The sequence below is a fragment of the Drosophila santomea genome, chromosome 2L (genome assembly GCF_016746245.2).
Source record: "Drosophila santomea strain STO CAGO 1482 chromosome 2L, Prin_Dsan_1.1, whole genome shotgun sequence".
Lineage (NCBI taxonomy): Eukaryota > Metazoa > Arthropoda > Insecta > Diptera > Drosophilidae > Drosophila > Drosophila santomea.
Window position 1 is genome coordinate 5,298,437 of NC_053016.2, and position 18,811 is coordinate 5,317,247.

General features: G+C 44.5%; 3 protein-coding genes across 5 annotated transcripts in view; 2 read left to right on the plus strand and 1 right to left on the minus strand.

Annotated features, from left to right (window-relative positions):
* Positions 1-32: 32 nt before the first annotated feature.
* Positions 33-1,697, plus strand: LOC120449599 (zinc carboxypeptidase). Its single transcript, XM_039632169.2, has 5 exons — positions 33-203; positions 263-399; positions 526-910; positions 966-1,353; positions 1,429-1,697. The coding sequence occupies exons 1-5, from the start codon at positions 39-41 to the stop codon at positions 1,620-1,622; spliced, it is 1,269 nt and encodes a 422-aa protein (XP_039488103.1). The 5' UTR covers positions 33-38; the 3' UTR covers positions 1,623-1,697.
* LOC120449584 (myosin-VIIa) lies at positions 1,608-12,437 on the minus strand. 2 transcript variants are annotated; one of them, XM_039632149.2, is made up of 10 exons: positions 12,212-12,437; positions 10,233-10,496; positions 9,051-10,172; positions 8,476-8,991; positions 7,351-8,373; positions 5,094-5,303; positions 4,742-5,040; positions 3,151-4,686; positions 2,977-3,100; positions 1,608-2,904 (listed from the first exon to the last, which is right to left on the minus strand). In XM_039632149.2, the coding sequence occupies exons 1-10, from the start codon at positions 12,233-12,235 to the stop codon at positions 1,654-1,656; spliced, it is 6,369 nt and encodes a 2,122-aa protein (XP_039488083.1). In that variant the 5' UTR covers positions 12,236-12,437; the 3' UTR covers positions 1,608-1,653. The 2 variants fall into 2 exon arrangements, with proteins under 2 accessions (XP_039488083.1, XP_039488091.1); XM_039632157.2 differs by lacking the exons at positions 7,351-8,373; positions 8,476-8,991; positions 9,051-10,172; positions 10,233-10,496; positions 12,212-12,437 and adding an exon at positions 5,399-5,636.
* Positions 12,438-15,910: 3,473 nt separating this feature from the next.
* LOC120451306 (serine-rich adhesin for platelets) overlaps positions 15,911-18,811 on the plus strand; it is a 34,816-nt gene continuing 31,915 nt past the window's right edge. The window contains exon 1 of one of the 2 annotated variants that reach the window (XM_044006325.1): positions 15,911-16,519. The gene's annotated coding sequence lies outside the window, so the exon portion shown is untranslated. The remainder of the gene's footprint in view (positions 16,520-18,811) is intronic. The other variant, XM_044006329.1, reaches the window with a different exon arrangement.

Here is an 18,811-nt window from a genome sequence, read left to right on the forward strand (position 1 = left end):
GCACGAGGCGGTCAGCAGAATTTCAGTCTTTGCTCAAAATGCGTCTGCTTTGGTTGCTCGCCACGCTGGTGGCTCTAACAAGTGCTGCGATCCTTAAGGACGCGGCCAAAGAGCGTTATGATAACTTCAGGGTATACAAGCTCACTATACAGAACCAAATTCAATTGGCTGCGATCGAGAAAATCGGCGAGCTGACGAAGAAGGTTAGTTATTCACTGCCCCAGATCTGAGGACATATACCACAAAATTCTTTGGTGTTTAGTACAACATTTGGAAGGAGTATGACGAGCGTAGTAAGCAGGTTGATATTATGGTTAGTCCTGGTCAACTAAACCACTTCCAGGAGCTGCTCAAATTCAATAACATCAGCAGCGAGCTTATGATCGAGAATGTCCAAGAGTAAGTAGTGGAATGCGACACCGCGTACGGGTTAATGCCACTCGAGTCGATAAGATCCCTCGATTAGCTAACCATTAGTGCGTGCTCACTGGGGCCCATAAAGTTAACGATCGGATCCCCATTTAGGCGTATCGACGAGGAACAAGTCACGCCAACTGCAGATAGCGCCACCTTTGGCTGGACGAAGTACTATGAGCTAGAAGAGATTGAGGCCTGGCTGGACGAGATTCTGAAGGCATATCCCTCGGTGACCGAAGAGTTCATCGTTGGTACCTCCTACGAGGGGCGAACCATTCGAGGCATCAAGATCTCGCACAAGACTGGCAATCCTGGCATTTTCATCGAGTCCAACATCCATGCCAGAGAGTGGATAACCTCGGCCAGTGCCACATGGTTCATCAATCAGCTGTTGACCTCAGAGGATGCCGATGTGCGGAATCTGGCCGATAACTACGATTGGCACATAATACCCGTATTCAATGTGGATGGTTTTGAGTACTCACACAGAAAGGTGAGTGAATGATTAGACCTATTTTATATATATTTAAAACACTATGCGATTACAGGATCGTATGTGGCGCAAGACACGTCAGCCACATGCCACGAATGCCTGCATTGGAGCTGATGCCAATCGGAACTTTGACTCCCATTGGCTGGAGAACAATGGAGCCTCTAATAATCCCTGCAGTGAGACTTTTGCTGGGGATACCCCTGGATCTGAGCCTGAGGCCAAGGCCTTGACCGAGTATCTGACCAAAATCCAGGACGAAATTAGTGTGTACATATCCTTCCACTCATATGGACAGTACCTGCTCTCGCCCTACGGACACACCAAGGAGGAGTTCCCAGAAAACTACAATGATATCCTAACCATTGGCAAGGCCTTTGCCGATGCCATTGAAGCCCTGCCTTACGGAACTGTCTACCAGTATGGATCCACAGCTGATGTGCTTTGTAAGTATTGCATTAATTGAACTCGAACACATAATGCACTTGCATGGATTACATAAATATGACGTCTTCAAACAGATGTGGCCACTGGCACCTCCGTGGACTGGGTGTTCAACGAGCTGGGCAAGAAGATCGGCTACACAATCGAGTACCGTGATAAGGGACGATACGGCTTTATCCTGCCACCAGTGCAGATCCTACCCAACTGTGAGGAGCTAATGGTTGGAATGCTGGCTTTGATTGAGAAGACCAAGGAGTTGGGTTACTTGTAAAGGCACGATTTATTTGTACCGCATAAATGACTTATTCGTGTTCATTAAAATACCTCACATATGAGGCCAGCAAATCGTCCATTTTGTATCCTTGGGATGTGCTGCACAGCAGCTTTGCGGCTCCGATCATGTTACCGAACCGAATGTGGAAGTGGTTCTTGCCCGAGCTCCAAATTCCCAACTGGGAGTACTCGTAGCTGCGAAGGATCTCCTTAGTAGGCGGATCTAGCAGATGGAAACCTGTGCTGTTGATGGCAATTAAAAGCGTTTCCGGCAGGGCATCGTCATTTTGTTGCTTCACCACAAAGAATGTGGAACCGAAGCAAGCGAAGTGGGCGAGCTCTTGGAGAAACAGCAGCTTGGCGTGGTCCTCGGTCAAATGATCGCGATGGATCTTTGGCAGGATCTGTTGCCTCCATTCGGCCACCGTTCGAAGCGGTATGAGGTCTTCAGGAACTAAACGTGGCAGCACCTCGGGCAGCCGCTGCAAGCTAACTTCATGATCCGCACTGTACACAAGAACTGCCAGACGCGAGGCCTGCTCGCAATCGATGGGATAGTAGCCCTTCAAGTATTTGTGCAGCTCTTGGGGATAGCTGAAGATCACATCTCCATTGAGGTCCTCGCCTGGATGGTTGTTCAACCACAACTTCCTCATAAAGTGCAGCTGGTAGTGGCCATCGGATATGGAGCGTATGGTCTTCTGCTGTCTTAGCCAGTAGATGAGTTGAGTGATGAAATCGAAGACAAACTCCTCCTCCGGCATTGCATAAACCCTGTCGCCTGTTTTCAAAAAAATACTATACCCCACAGGTGATTTGAGCTCCAATCTCTGGGCTATATCCGCAATGAGCTCTGCTCCCCGGGTGTGCGATTCAATCTCGAAGGCCTCCACTGTATCGTCGGGGAAATATATCTTGTGGTAGATGTGCAGGCAGCGCTGTTGAATTCCCTCAACCTCAATGAGATGTGGAGCCTGCTTTCGCTGGCCCTGGGCCAAGGATCGCTTCAGTCGCTTCAGACAGGCATCGGCGAGGGCGTCAGCACGCATGCGCAGTAGGATGATCAGCTCGCGCATGACCAAGACACTGGGAGCCACCAAGCCAGTGACCAGGTAAAGCAGGTCCCAGCCCCGCTTCTCGCTTTCACTGGAGGGATTATCGCTCAGTTGCTTCATCAGCTGGCAGTAGAGCTCGTCACACAGCAGCGGATGCTGCAGTGCTGGCTGGAAGATGAGGTCCGTGTTCACCGGCAGATTGCTCCTTGCTATGTCGCCCATGTACTATATGGTATGTTCAGAACGTAATGGTTATCAGAACTATAAGATTTATCTTATATTTAATCCATGTCCTACCTTAAGAATATGATGGTGCATAACCAATGCCTGCTGGAAAAGTGGCGGCACCTTAGCCACAGCTTTGAGCAGCGGAGCCTTCAGTGGCTCAGGCGAAAACGTTGATAGTGAAGCCTTATCGGAGCTATAACAACATATGGTTATTTAAGTTTTATAGTTAGTTGTTATACCTACTCCAATGGCTCCCTAAACTGGCTCTCAGCCAGCTGAGAGATATTGTGTTGACGACGACGAGAGTAGGTGGCTCTTGGTGTTGGTTTCGGTGGCTCTGCAAAGCGACCCTCCCGGAGGATATCCTGAAGTTTTTCACTCGGCTTAGAGAGGGTGGCCAAAACGCGCACATTTCCGGCAGCAAACTGACCCCACTGGCCATTGACACAGCCCCTGTAGCAGGCTTGTGCATTGCCAGCCATTAACTGGGCACCTGTTACACCTGCCTCGAATTCGATGAGGTCACCGGCGGATAGCACTAGACAATCCTCCAGATCCTCCTGCACGACCTGATCGAGAGCTACTCCGTAGCTGGAACGCTGACGGAGATTATCCAGCATATAGTTTATCACCTCGTTGGCATCCTGAGCTGCGCTGCACTGCAGCACAAAATTGACGTGTTGGAAGGTCATAATATGCAGTTTGTCATTCGATTCCATGTGCACCTTCAGCACTTCGCTGAAGCAACAGGAAGCCAGCACTTGTTCGGTTTCGTCGATGAGGAAAAGGCCAGTGGAATTGATGCCCAGCATAAGGTCATCACTCTGCAGTTTTGGTCCCTCTTTGCGAACTACTTCAAACAGCCGGGAGTGCCTCATAGGCCAAGAGAGATGAGCAAAGAGACATATATCCTCCTTGGCTCTCTTTTGGGCCTCCAAAAGTAGGTCCTTCTGTTCTTCTTTGACATAGGAGCTCTTCTCGTAGGTGACAGCTATAAGGCGACTCCAGTTCTCAATGGCTCGCTCGCCGGGCGCCAGAAGATCGCTTGGAACAAAAGCAGTGATCTCCGATGGCTTCAATCGAAGGATGTCCCCGGGTCCATGCTCCACAAAGCAGGCCAGAGCGCACACCATTGCTATGTCCTTCTCGGAGCGACAGCGATACTCTCCGCACTTCAACCCGTTTAGGATTTGCTTGTATATTAGCTGGGTGGCCTTGGAGTCCACCGAGGGATCATACCAAGTGGCAAACATTTCCTTCCGCAGGTGCAGCTTCCAAGGTGCATCTAGCTGGCGTTGCTCGCACTCTGAAATGGCATCAAGGACATGCTCCTGACCAGCGCCCAGCGGCATTAGCTTGCCATTCAATGACATTACCAATCCGAAGCCAAAGGTGTCGGCTAGTCCCATACCCTGACATAGTTGATGGACTGCCTCTCGGGCTGTGCTGGCCGCATCCACCTGCAATCTTCGCTGCTGACCATCCATCAGATGAATGTCCAACTTAAGCGGCTGGCGACCACGGATTGCGTGGAGTTCGAACAAGGAGGGTGGCTGGCAGCGTGGTCCATTCACCAGAGTTCTCTCCAATCGCTGCAGGGAAGGAGTGGCCTGCAGTTGCGCTGTTCCCTGCTTCATGAAGCTGCGCAAGTGGGGCTCAAACTCTTGGCTGGGTGGAAAGCAGCTGAGGCACAGCGAAAGGAGCAACCATCCGCGGGAGTAGGAGCTCCGACTTGGGTTCAGATATAGCTGCTTGCAGATCTGGGCCAGGATTTCGTCTCTGCAATAAAGATCTTAACTTCGAGGGAAGATCTCAACTTCATATGGAAACATACCGTAAGCTGTTCTTTATAATGCCGTGACCTATGATGAAGTGGAGTTTCTCCAGGTGGCTGGTGGGAATGCTAAGCCAGTGTTGATAGAATTCCTGAGCTTCCTTTTCGCCGTTAGCCAAAGGCTTTGGGATGCGTCTTTGGGATTGACGCACAAACAAGCGAGGCTTATAAGAATCGGGAGTGTTCAAGAGGCATGCCAAATCACTCATCAGGTTTTCATTATCGAATGAGTGAAGAGAAGGAGAGGAAACAACATCCGGCAAGTCGCCCATGAAGCGGAGTATAGTCAACCAAATGGCCTATAATTAAATGTAAATTGTACTCCTACATGTGCTTACTTTCCAGATCTTACCTTCGAGGCCATCTCATCCAGGGGCTGTTCATGTTTTAGCAAAGATTCCTTCAGAGGTTTTCTTTCGTGCTGCGCAGTGGCGCCACCACCGAAGTAAGTTGCCGCATATTTCAAGTAACTAAAGTCCGAGGTGTCGATTTTATTCGGCACCGATTTGGGTAGCCGTATGGTATCTCCAGAGGAGAGGTTGTTGAGTCTCCTCAGCGCTGCCTGCAAATAGTATATAGAAGAAGTGTGTTTATTTACAGGGTAAACAAAGTTTCAAACACCAAAGAATCACTCTCCCTACTCTCGATCTCTTATACCTGTTTATAATACTGCCGTATTATTTATTTCGACACCTGTAATCTGAGTGCCACTTATCGAAAGGTGCTTTACTCGTAAGCTTTTATAAATATCAACTGGTTGGTGAGGGAAGTGCGACCATTGGTAGTACTAGTATGCTGCACCCGAAGATATGCCAGAGCGATAAGGTTGGCGGCGATTATTTACGATCCCGTTTTATTTCATTTATCATTTGGTATTTGTTTTAAACTTCTGCCGCCACCTGATAGCGATTGGTGTTGGCCACGCTTTGAAAAACTCTGGACTCGGGTCTCGCCGCGAAAATTTGTTTTGTCCCCATTTAGTTACTGACTAAAGACGACACGACATGGATCTGCGTTCTAAAAAAAATGGTTGGACGAGGAAAATTGTTTGAATTTAAAATTTTGTTCAATAAAAATACACTTTGGTGCGGGTGGGCGCGGATGGTTTTATTTATGTTTTCGTTACTTGCTTTGAGGTCAAGTATAAGCTAAATTTGATTTTTTTGTAAAGGAAAAACCCTTAGGAAATTATCTTTCTAAAGGAAATATGAAAGAAAAGGTAAGGAAATTGGCTCATAAATTAGCTTCCTGATAATCTCATTTTATGGTGTTATAAAAATGCTCCATAAAAGAAATAAAGATCTTTAGTGGTCCTCTTAAAATTGAAAAGACTCTAAATAGTCTTTAAATAAATACATTAAAATTAATGCAATAAAAGTTTAATAAACCCTTGGTGACATTAAGCAATATCACTTTGTAACAAAATTAATGTATTAACTTTCTTTAAATAAAAATCGTTGAAGCCTGCAGAACATTATATAAAACAAGGCCTAGTAATCAGGTAGGTTTAAGTACACAAAAATCGCAAAAATAAAATCGCTTGTGTGCCTATCTATTGACAGAAATTAATTTATTCTAATCAAGATTGCGTTTAAATGCCCTTGTACGCCACTTGGACTATTCATGTCCATTGTCAAATTTTAATAAGTACTGATGACTCACTCAGGTTTTTTTCGAGTATAATGGTGAAAAGCAATCCGAAGGTGCGGATATGAGGTGGGACACTCACTGGACGTGGACATAAAGCACAAAAGCCGGATTAGGGAGTTCGAATTTACCCCATTACCATACAACCACAACCAACGCAGACGAGTAAACACACTAACGAAATGCGCATTAATGTCTATAGTTGCCTTAGAGAGTTTTATTTACAGTGTTTAATAAATATGATACATTTAGAAGTAGGGAAAATGTAACAAAACGCAATCACAAGCCAAGATATATGTGTTTATATACAAGCCGACATTTACTGTACTTAGATATTAGATTTGTACATTAAAAAGGAACCCAAAAGGCGCCCCAAAATCAAAAGGATGGTAAAATTTGAAGCCAAAGCTAATCTATGTCGTTGGACTGGACGAAACTCTGGATGTGTACTGATCAGTATGTTGGTACTATTCGTTTGGAAATAAAGTTAAGTCGATAATATCGTATAGTCATTAAAGATATGTTATGTCGCCATTAGCAAGTAAAATATTTTTGTAATAGTTGGAAAATGTGGCAAACGCTTTTTATCAAATATACATGCTCTTTTGACTGAAGTTTGTAAAAAAAATGATTTATTTACAGATTTGCGTGGATAATTGTAAGTTAGAAGCGCTTTTAAAGACCTTAACCAATCGTACCGATCAGAAGTACCATTAAGAGTGGCCAGCTCCAGCCGTAATAGTATTAGCCATGGCTACGAGTGTCTAGTTTGTTCGGATCTATTTCAGTCCCAGCCTGATTCGCTACTAGAGGCGGGTCTGGTTGACAATCTTCCGAGGCGCCGCCTCATAATAGTTGACCGGGCGGGAAAGGAGCTTGGTGGGCACATCTCTGCGCAGGCGCAGTGCCTGCTCGAACATCATAGACTTCTCTTTGACATTCGGCCCCAGAGGACCACTCACATCGGGTTCGTCGTTCAGGAAGCGGAACACATCGTCCACCATTTGCTTGGAGGTCTCCACATCAATGGTGGTGCCAGGACTCTCGGGTATCGTATTAATTCTGTTGGCGGCACTGGCCGGTCGAGTGGGTAGTGGTGCAGCTACTATCAATGTGGTGGGTGGTGGTGGCAGGGAGTTGCGGGCTTGCAGAGTTGGTGCCTTGGGAGCCTCTGGCTTCAAGGGCCGAGATCTCCTCTTCTGCTGCACTGCAGCCATGGCCAAGGCGTTGCGGGCGGTTGCCTCGGCCTTGAGTCTCTGCTCCTCCTGCAATCGTTTCTCCTGCTGCTCTCGTTGTTCTTTCTCCTGCTGCTCCTTCAGTTGCTGCAGTCTCAGCAGTTCCTCTGCTTCCTTCAGCTTGGCCAACTTGAGCAACTCCTCCTTCTTCAGCTGCTGCTGCTTTCGCCTCTCCAGCAACTTGTCCTGGAAGTCCTTGCGCACCAGATAGCCCCGACTCAGGGCCTGCAGCTTAATGGTTCGACATCTGACCATTGTGAACTTGGTGGTCAACTGCTGGGCAGCTATACAGGCTCCCAGGCGATGGAATCCCTGCCGCATTACCTGGTACTTACGCCGCTGCAGTCGACCCCGCCAATATCTCTGAACCGTAATGATGGCCTCGCGGTATCTCTTCAGATAACGTCGGAACAAGACCCGCCTGATACCGCGCTGAATGGTCACGATGCTCTTGAGCATCACCTGCGACCGCTGCAGTTCCAAACGGGCGTCGTCCTCGTCCCGCAGGAACAGCTTTGTCTTGCCATACTGGCGATCGGAGTCGGCAGGTAGGGCAACCTCACAGATCTGCCGCGCCACCTTGCGGCAGTCACACTTCTCCAAAGGTCCCACCGGCGGCACCAGGAGGCGGTATCTCTCCACGAAGGCGCGGTAGGCGTGGCGGATCGGGTAGCCCGCCCTTCGAATGCGAGCCGTCTCCATCATGCCCGAGTAGCGCAACTGTCTCACACACAGCTCCTTGTCAAAGTTCTAAGGGAGAAGTGCAGAACATAAGTTGGTTATAAAAGAGTTAACAAATACTACATCCTTAAATAAAATAATTTAAAAAAAAAGTATTTTAACTACACTCACCTTTGGCTCCTTGTATTCATTGGGCTTGATGCAACGGATAAAGTAGGGATGTGCCTGCGACAAAGTGCGCATCAGCATGTCCAGCGAGTTCCTGAACTTCACGCACAAAGTGGGCTGCTTCTTGGTCGTATCCATGGGCATTTCGTGGGGGAATATGTCCACCAGAAACTTATTGGCAGATCGCTGAACCAGAGTCCTTAAATCTCCGCTGAATGAATCCCTGTTCTTTTCGAGGAAGCCCAGCGGATTGTACATTACGACGCCGGCATAATGACGGATGCCAAACAGAGAAGTTTGGGTGGTTTTTCCTTTCACGTAAATAGATCGATTACCATGCTGAACGTGGAGCTTTTCGAGCAGCGTTTGATCAGTGCCCTTGGGAAATTTGGACTCCTCGTCAATGAGGGACATCAGGTTCATGGGTTTCATGCCAATCAGATCCAGGATTTGCTGATTATCCTGGAACTCGATGTGCTGCCAGTTGATATGCTCGTTCTGGTACTCATCCTGCTCCATCTGCGGGAAACCTTTGGTTAGTAACTTTCAAACAACGTTTTTTTTTTTTGATTACTTACCTTGAAGATGTGTCCCACGAAAAATTGCTGTAGATTTTCGTTGGCATAGTTAATGCACAGCTGTTCAAAGCTGTTATTGTCAAAGTTCTCGAACCCGAAGATATCGAGAACACCTATGCTATTCATGGGCTGATCCACTTGTTTGTTTATGGTCTCATTGATCCTTCGCACAATGCGCACAAAAATGCCATCGTACAATGATTTAACAAAAGCATCGCGACCCTCAATAGCCGCTTCCTTGGACAAGCTGGTGGTCACGTGCTCACCATGCACAAAGATCGTTCTTTGCGTCAGAGCGGCGTTAAGAGCAGATATGGGTATTCCCAGTAGTTGGGCCACTCTCTGTAGATTCGGTGTGTCGTCTATCTCAGCCGTTGCCAGATTGGCCACCTCGGTGGCGGTGAATCTAAGGTTGCCCAGGTGCAAAATAGCCGCCAATAAACTCAGAATGCTCCACACTTCCTCCGGCTTGAAGGAAAGCACCTTCATGGCCGCTCGGATGTCGGCAAAATCCTTGGCATCTCCTCTGCCGGGCAAAGTAAAGCATCCTCCTTGGGCCAAGTAATGGTACTGACTCGGCGATTGCTCCTGCAGCTTTAGACGCTCCCTCTCCGGAGCTGAAAGTCCCGCCAACATGCAGTAGAAAATGTGATAGTTGCGCTCATCGCGACTCTGGAAAACGATTCGGGATTTTTCCAGAAGATACTGCTGGATTCTAGCTCCCTGAATGGCGCCCTGTGGCGTGAATCTGATCTCGATGTACTTTCCGAACCTCGAAGAGTTGTCATTCCGCACAGTCTTGGCATTGCCAAAGGCCTCCATAATGGGATTGGCCTCTATAATCTGCTGCTCGATCCACGAGTGTTTGCCACTAATTGCGGCCAGATACTGAAGGATCAGCTTGGTGCTCTCCGTCTTCCCGGCACCCGACTCCCCGCTGATCACCACACACTGGTTCTCCTTAAGTCTTTGCAGTCTCTGAAAGGCATTGTCACTAATGGCGAAAATGTGAGGAGGTAGTTCAGCTAGCGACTTGTTTCGGTACAGCTGTATCTCGCGATTCGTGTAGATGGGCAGAATCTGGTAGGGATTGATGGCCACCAACATGGAGCCTGTGTAGGTCTACAAATATTTATAGATAGTTAGCTAGGCAACTTGTTAAGTAAATTCTGGTAAACTCACATAAATTAATTGCTTGGCATATCGGTTCTGTAGGTTCCTCAGTATAGTATACTCCTGTAGGTCGCCCAAAGTGATCATATCCTCCACATCCTCCTGGGAGGTGATATGCATGGCCTTCAGGACATCCCCCGCTGGCACCCAGAACTGTTTGTTCCGATCATCGCAAACCAGTGTCTGCGTTTTCTCCGTTCGCACAATTCGAGCCCCAAAGGGCACTGCGAATTCGCTGGTAGTATTCTGCGGCTTCACCCACACATACTCGCCCTGTATCGATGAAAACACAAAATAACAGAGATTAAAGTCATGGACTTAATTTAATTGCCATCAAAATCTAACATGCCCAATATCAACACAGAGGCAATTTAAAAACGTTTTATTGTTAAGTGGTAGTGGGTCATATCTGCAATGTAAATACTGATAAGAACTTATTACACAGCGGAGCGGAATAAATTCCTCATTGGGAGTTTATAAATTTAAATTCGGTACTGTTTATAAAGTGAACAATAAAGGCTGAAAACCATATAGGAGCTTATCTTAATATGACACATTTATTGGGGCAGAGATCAGCGAACTTTCAACTTTATACTTTGACTATTACTTCTTAACTTATAAACTTTGGAAAGAAAAATACTTATACTCGATGCTTTACTATATGGCTCCTAATTTAATCGATTTTAGAACCCCGATAAGAAATCAGATAGGTATCCAATGCGTTGTTAAGTAATTTACCCGATGGACTCTTTAATATCCAATGAAATATAGATATAATTTATAGCTTTGCCACACCCAGGCGAATTTCAAAGACTTTGCTTTGTGTGCTTTATATAAATTGCTTTAGAAATAGGTGAATAAAATAAACGTAATGAAAGCAAACGGTAGCCAACATTTGCAAATAAAAGTAGTTGTTGCGCGGCGTTATCTTATCTATCGGCGGAATGCCGATACACAAAAGGTTTTATCGGTATTTCGGAATTAAACTGTGAACAGAATGAGACTACATGACATGAGAGCCAAACAAGTAATAATTGCCAAAAAACGTAGGGGTCACCACGAAGTGCAGAAATTTTTCAAATACATTTAATCTACGTAAGCTAGGAAGTTTGATTTCTTGCCATCGATCTTCTACGACCTTGCTTATCTACTTCAAGATAAGATTAAATACCAATAGAAGCCAAATCAGTTGATGTCACCCATCACCTATTTCCCCAAAATGACATGAGCACCTGCAATAAAAAATCGATCTCTTTGTAATTTAGAACTTTCCTTTCGCCATAAATACTAATCGAAAATCAGTCGCTCAGACTAAAGTGTTTGACCATGAGATCACCCCCTTCAACAATGAATCATAACTGCGAGTTATCGTAAATATTTCAACAATTAGTCGGCTAATGGGTGTTTAATATAATTCTTAGTAGAACTAGAGCATACAAACAAATAGAACTGATATGAACAACTTAATCAAGGGCAATGCATTCTTAGCAAAGCTGCTTAGAGTTTACTTTAGGCCAAAGGCTTTTATTGAGCTTTTTCCTATCTCTCTTCCTGGAGCGACTAAACTCAATCGATAATTGGCTTAGATTTCGATAAGACATTTGCTCTGCGAGGAAGTATGTGGCATTTATAGAGTGCTATTTTTGGTTGTATTCTGCAAATCAAACTCGAGACATATTTGAGCTCGTGACGGACACAATCTTTTGTTGGGCTACCTGCTCGTAAATACTTTATGCCCATAATCACAGGTATTACTACATTCCAATTAACACCACACGTGTAGGTGAGTGTAGGTGATAAGAGAAGGGAAGTTTAAAATTAAAATGAGACCCATGATGGGCATAAAGCGGAGTTGTGCCAAAGAAGTGTGATAAAACGATTCGGTTATCATAGTAATTTTCTGATAACCAGAGCGAATGGATGGGAAAAACTGCCACGACAACCAGGAAGTCTAGCTATACGCGTACGGTTTTAAGATTCGCACTTACATGTTGCCGCACAAATTCGGACATGGCTGGTTGTTTTTTTTTTTTTGCCTTTTTGGCCTGGCCAATTTCACTTCACCCCACTTCACAGACACACGCGCCGTCGACGGTTCCTAATTGGCAAATATTTGCCCAAAGATTTCGGTTCTGTTGCCACAGCCGTTTTTTAATCGAAGTTTTCTGTAGTTCTGTTCGGTTCGGAGTCTCGCAAACGTCTGGGCTCTGCTTAACGGGGCCCTCGAACGATTCGGCTGGCGTAGTGAGTATTGCCAACTGTTATCTCGCCTGATAATGAATATTGAATGCTTTTTGGCGTCCCTTATCGTCCCTGTCTCCATATGGCGGCGCTCTCAGCACAGTATGAATTCGGCTTCCAAGGGATATGCCGTATGCTCACCATACCACATGCATTTTGCATACGTCATGATTAGCCGTATAATCGTGTATCTCGCAAATCGCTGCTTATCTAACCATCTAACCATGAGCTGCACATTGGCTTACATGCGAAAAACACCATAACTGACCCTGCCCATGAGTCATGTGATTGATCATGAGTGTTCCTAGCCCCGTGGATAACGCAAGCTAATAAAAATATAATGCAATCTGAAGTACCCAGCTATGAGGAATGGCCAGAGTCGTTCTATTGCGATTGAGGGAAAGTACCAACATGTGGTATTAGAACTCATATCATGACCGTTTCAATTTGGCCTTAACAGTTAACTTTTGTAAGGAATAGGTTCTTAAGTTTTTGAATAATTTAATTTAGAAATATTGAGAGTATTTTAACTAAGATGTGAATTAAAATATAATATATAAATTACTCAAATAACATTTACTTTGGGTATTAAGTGAATACTGTGTAGTTTGTTTTCGCTTTCTACATCAATGAATCTTTTTTTATTGTTAACTCATTGTCTGACAATCAAATTGATAAATCAATTTTAAATTGTCAATGGCTTCGGTAATAAAGAAAATATAAAAATGTACTACGCAGTTCATATTATTGATATAAATATCACAGCCAGCTGTCTCTTTGGAAAATAGCTTTCCAGAGAAAAAACCAACATTTCTGTGAAATTTCTCCCTTTCACCCCACGCATTGTTTTCGATCCATAAATTTCGATTTCAACAAAGATTACAGAGTCGAATAGTTTAACAATTCTTGAAATTCGTCATTCGCAACGCTGTTTGCCTATCGGTCGCAGCGACAGCGTTTGTCATCTACTTCGGTAATTTGTTAAGCGTTATAATCATAATTGAATGGGTTTGTTTATTCAGCAACCAGTAGACGAGATACTACTTGTGGCAAATAAACAAAATTTACTTCACCTGAAGTGCAAGTGCTGGCTAGTCCTATTGTAAATAAAATGTATAGTCTTATTAATTCAATTGAATTTATCATATTTGTTAACGCATTAGCTCTAACGCAAATATTACTCATACGACATGTGGTCGCTTGCTTTTACGTCGTGCTCACTAAATACCAACACTACAGAGTCTGCTTTTAAAGCAATTTCATGTTAGAACAGATTATCGAATGTATCTTTAAGTACTCTACTAGCAGACCAGCGATTGGTGAGCCGTCAGACTGACTGGATTTCACATTTTTCTCGTTGATACTAAATTTTGGCCCCCTCCCTTGGCATTTCGTTTGGCCGCAACGTCATCGTTGTCAGTAGATTATTTTGACGATAAGCGAGGGAACAGCTTCAAGTGGCTGTAATAAATTGCAGGTGCCCATGGGGGCAGCATACGTATGGCACGTATGGCACGTGCCGGCGAAACTTATCGGAAGACGCGAGTATCTGCGGCATCTGGGGTGTGACTTTCCCGGGCGCAAAAGGATGTGGCTGCCAATCCAGCCAGCAGCAAGCACTAATCCCCCACGGCTTTTCTTCCTTTCGCAGCGATAGCGAGTCCTTGGCGGAATGCAACGAACCCACATGCAAAGCTCGCGGGGAGAGGGGGCGAGAGTTGCGCCTTAAAAGCGCAATTAGGATTATCCTGCGAGTGTGCTTAGCAGGAGCAACATGCGGACGAGCCGGGGCAGCTTAGCCAGCTGAGCGAACTCAGCTTTTGACCCAATTTCGGACGTCACTAATCCGTCGGCGGACAGAAGCAAAGAAAGAGCCCAAGGTGGCTTTGCACTGAGAATAAAATCAGGTGCTGTATATTCACAACAATTAAAATATGTATCAATACAAAGGTCATTAAATGTTCTTAAGAATGTGAATGTTTAATTGCAAAATTTTAGGGAAGTTACTTGTACTTTCTACTACATTCCTCTAGAACTAGAATTCCAATTTCCAAAGGCTAACAAGCTATTACAAAAACTTGTAAAGTCTTTTATCTGCAGTTTGATTGTTCTCTCTGCATAGAAAAATTAAAGAAGGGCCGAAGAAGACAGCAAAGACTTTTCACTTTCCTCTGACATTTCGCGGATTGCTGGTGGCGCATAAAAATTCAATTAAAGTCGGCGGCGGCTGGCCAAAGGACATGAACACAAGGCTGTGCGAGTGTGCCGTCATAAATTCCACGCCGATAACGCGGCGTATGCGCAATGTCGGCCAATTTGTTCTGAGTTGCCAGTTGCCAGTTGCGAGGTGAACCCCAAGCAATCATCGTCAGGCGAGCAATTTACAATGTTTGCCGTGTTCCTCAGATAGCAGCCTCGCATCTACCGCTGCACTCGCTCGCTGACACTGATAATTCAGTTGGCGATGTAACACTTCCAACTCCCACCACCCCCCGCAAGACAACCAACCACCCAACCACACAGCAACCCACTCTCGAACAAATTGTTGACCTATATTTGGGCATCAATGAAACGCGAGCAGATGTGGCGAACAGAAGTCGAACGGGGAAACAACAACAACTGCACCGCGTTTTCACTGCTGTTGAGTAAGTTGAGTAAAAGCTCCTGGTAGCCGCTTCGCTGGAGAAAAGCTCGGTGGCAATTACTCTTTCTTGAACGGTGCTTTGGCAAAGCTTTGGGACTGGAAGAAAAAGCTCCCGCACTCTCCCAATCAAAATAGTTACTACTTCCAGAGATAAGGATGTTCGCAGCTTTAAATGTGTTAACAACAATTTGATACACTGCCGCACTGAGGTAGATTTTCTAAATTAAAGGATCTATAAAGTAAAGCTATGTAAATTGGAAAAAATTTAAATAGTTTTTTTTCAAAATTATTCCCAATAAAATTATTATTCTTACAGAGTTTCAAACAAGCTAACGCACGTTCTTGGAAAAGTCTTATGTTACTATTAAAAATGGTTGTTACAATTTCTACAATACGTACCATATCTTTAACATTTATATTCAAATTCTATGAAATGCTGCAAAATATAAGGGCAATATAGGGAACTCAATCAGCTGACGGGCATGAACCCGTTATCCAGAAGATACTATCAGATACTGGGGGCCGTCGAAGCTCCTGGAAGGGGCAATCAGCTGGACAAATCCAGAGAGAGTGCCAGAGCGGAACAAGTGGCAGTGGAACAGGCGAAGCCACCGAAAAGGGAAAAAGGGTGTCAATGGAAGACGCACCACACAAATGGAACTTTTTGGACACTTTCTCTCTGTCTCTCGGCTTTCCACTCTCTTTTGGGAGGAATTAAAGGCGGCAAGCGGCTGGCAGCTGGCAGCTTTTCAATCCAGTTCGAGTCAACCAGCGGAGTGGACGTCTCCATTTCTCAGTGTAATTTTCAACCGATTCTCCGGCGCGTCGCGAATAAAACGTTAGTCTTCAATTATGTTTTAAACAAAGTTTACACTTGAATTGGAAAACTAAGTCAAATTACCGATTAACAACAATTTGATTATGTACATGGGCGAATCGCATACGGCCGTCATTGGGAATGCCATCAATTATTTAAGGCATTTATTTTGATTCAGTTTCCTGGTGCTTTTGTTTGCTGGTTGTCCCACAAAGACACAAATTGTTTGCCCTCCAGGAGCAACAACAACAACTGCGAGCGGAGAGAACAAAGAGCCGATGGACACCGAAAAATCCGAATAGGAAACATACCGAAGTCCAAAAAGCACCGAGCACCAAACACACCGAAATTCAGTCGCGTAAGGGCATCGCATCAGTTCGCACCGCATCGCATCTTCGAGATAAATTCACATCTGTAAGATACAACCGCATCTTTGAGATACTCTCGCGAGTGCAAATTTCAGCGGCAATAAGTCAATTAAGCGAATCTCGAACCATCAATGAATTAGATAATCAAATACCGGAAAATAGGCAAGCCGAAAAGAGGAATTCTAAAAGCGAGCTCAAAGCTCTTCTCACCTTCTCCTGGTTACAGGTGAGTTCAGTGGTTGACACTGGGGGGAGGTGGTGGCCTTTTATGACCTATTTGAAAAGTGAAGGGCTTTAAATGCAATTATTCGGCAACCACAATGCGTATCTATGTGTTTTTGGGCCAGATCAAAGGCAGAAATAATTAAGACTTGTGTGGAATCTAATTAAGTTTGACTTAATTTCCCTCTTATTAGTTTTAAGTGAGCATATGGTTGGTTAACTAAATATCTAAACAAATATGTTATGTTATGTTATGTTAAGCTTGTTGAAATAGTAAAATACTTAGGAGTTCTTTGTATATCCCGACCGGTTTCTAGCTGAAATCAGGATCCATCAACCCCGTAGGAGGTCAACAACTTTTGCTCAGAACTCTCCACAACTTTGGTTCAATTCTGATTGCAATTTGCCAGCGATTTAGTGCGTTTCTCGTTTTGTACAGCTGCATGAACTTCATGGGGGACTATGGATGCATATTACGCATACGCCCCATCTGCCAAAAGCAAGTGCATTAGGAGATAATGATTGTCAACGTTCAATGGCGCATCCATTGCCATTCTTTTCTCCAGTTCCCCATGCGGTAATTGCAGCGCCAACTGCACGAACTATTCCTAATGAGACAGTTAAATCGCCATCGTAAAACTAGAGTTCTGTACTCATTTATCCATCTGCGTCTACCATCATCTACCCTTGCTTATATTTTGGTGAAGAGAACCCTTGAGGAACGCGCTCGGATTGCTTTGAATGCCGCTGCGTTTCTTTCTCAATCTCAATTGGAATGCATTGCGCCCAAGGACATCGGCAGACGCAAAGGAGCAGGAAAATGGTCTTCTGGGTGGTTCGAAAGGAGGCCTTTTGCGTTAGCGGTACATTACTCAGTTTACTGCCGGATTATAGCCGTAAGCCGTTCGGAAGTTTCTCGAGGGGCTGGGATACTAAACGAGCAGACAGCTAATGTCCGTCCCTCCACATTTTACGAGAGAAAAAGCAGAGACAGAGCAGCAGGATTTCCAAAAATAGACAATTTTCTTTTTTTAACTCTCTCTTACTGGAGCGTAGGCAACCCAAACGAAATCAGTGAAAGTGGCATTGGCAGGAAATTCAATTGGGTTACTGTCGGGGAACAGACTTAAAAAACATTTTTTGGATAAAGCTGCAGTAAGCCCTATTTTTATTGGGATATATTATTATTTTTGTAAAATAATTCCTATTTTATTATGAATGTCCAAGAAAATATGAGGTCTTTATTGAAAAACGGAATAAGAAGAAAAAATTCAAAATGTAATGACTTTTATTTTAAACATTTGGATACCAAAACAAAAACATTTCGTTTTCTTCCACCGGTTGTCGTCCTGTGTTATTCTGATAGAAAACGATTTGTTTTGTGGACATTTTTCTGTTAACGTTTCCCCAACTTTATTGTGTTTGTGCAAACATTTTTATTTGATTTCGACTTTTGCTTTTTCTTGCTTCCTTTTTCCCATTTCCTGATTCGATTTTCATGTTAATTTTGATCACTCGACTGAATCGATTTTCCTGCGGACGGAGATAACATTTAAGTGCGCCCAAGTGTCGCCTACAATATTTCCGAAGTTTATGCTAATTATGCAAACGCCTCTGTTCGCACAGCAAACGCTGCGTATGCGTAATACTTTTGGCCATATTTTGCTTTGTTTTGACAAAGACAACAAAGGTCATGGGGTGTGTGAGGATAACAGGCGTCGAGATTTTCTTGGCGGTGATTCCAGAAATAGACAACTAAGTGAATCATGGATTCACTATCGAAAAAACTCGTATTTTGTTAGGACTCACATGAGTTTGTGTGGGGCAAGTCTAGATTCCAAAGCGCTTTATTTGACGGGGCAGTCATTACTCAGGCCAGACAATAAACCATCTTAACCCCTTTCCGCGCTCAACACCCTTGGAATTCAACGTGAACGTTTTCGTATCGACAAAATCGTATATATCTTCGCTGATTTATGCGTTGTATTCCAGCCGAAATGTTTATTTTGAGCCTTTTTTGGAGTGCCAGAGAATTAGTTCATCCTTCCATGTTGGCCACGCCCCATCGCTCAGTCCGCCCCTTTGTCCAGGATTTGTTTTGTGTGTTGCTTTCAATTTGTTTGTTTATTTCACTTTTCGAAAAAGGTCAAAGTTGGCCACATTTTGTTTCGCATTCGCTTTGGGCTTTCACCCATGTGTGTTTTTGTGTGGGTCGGTGGGCGTTGTGGGTGGGCGTGGCTTTGGAAATTTTGTTTATGTGCTTTTCTGACATTCATTAAAAGTCCAGCGAGCGACG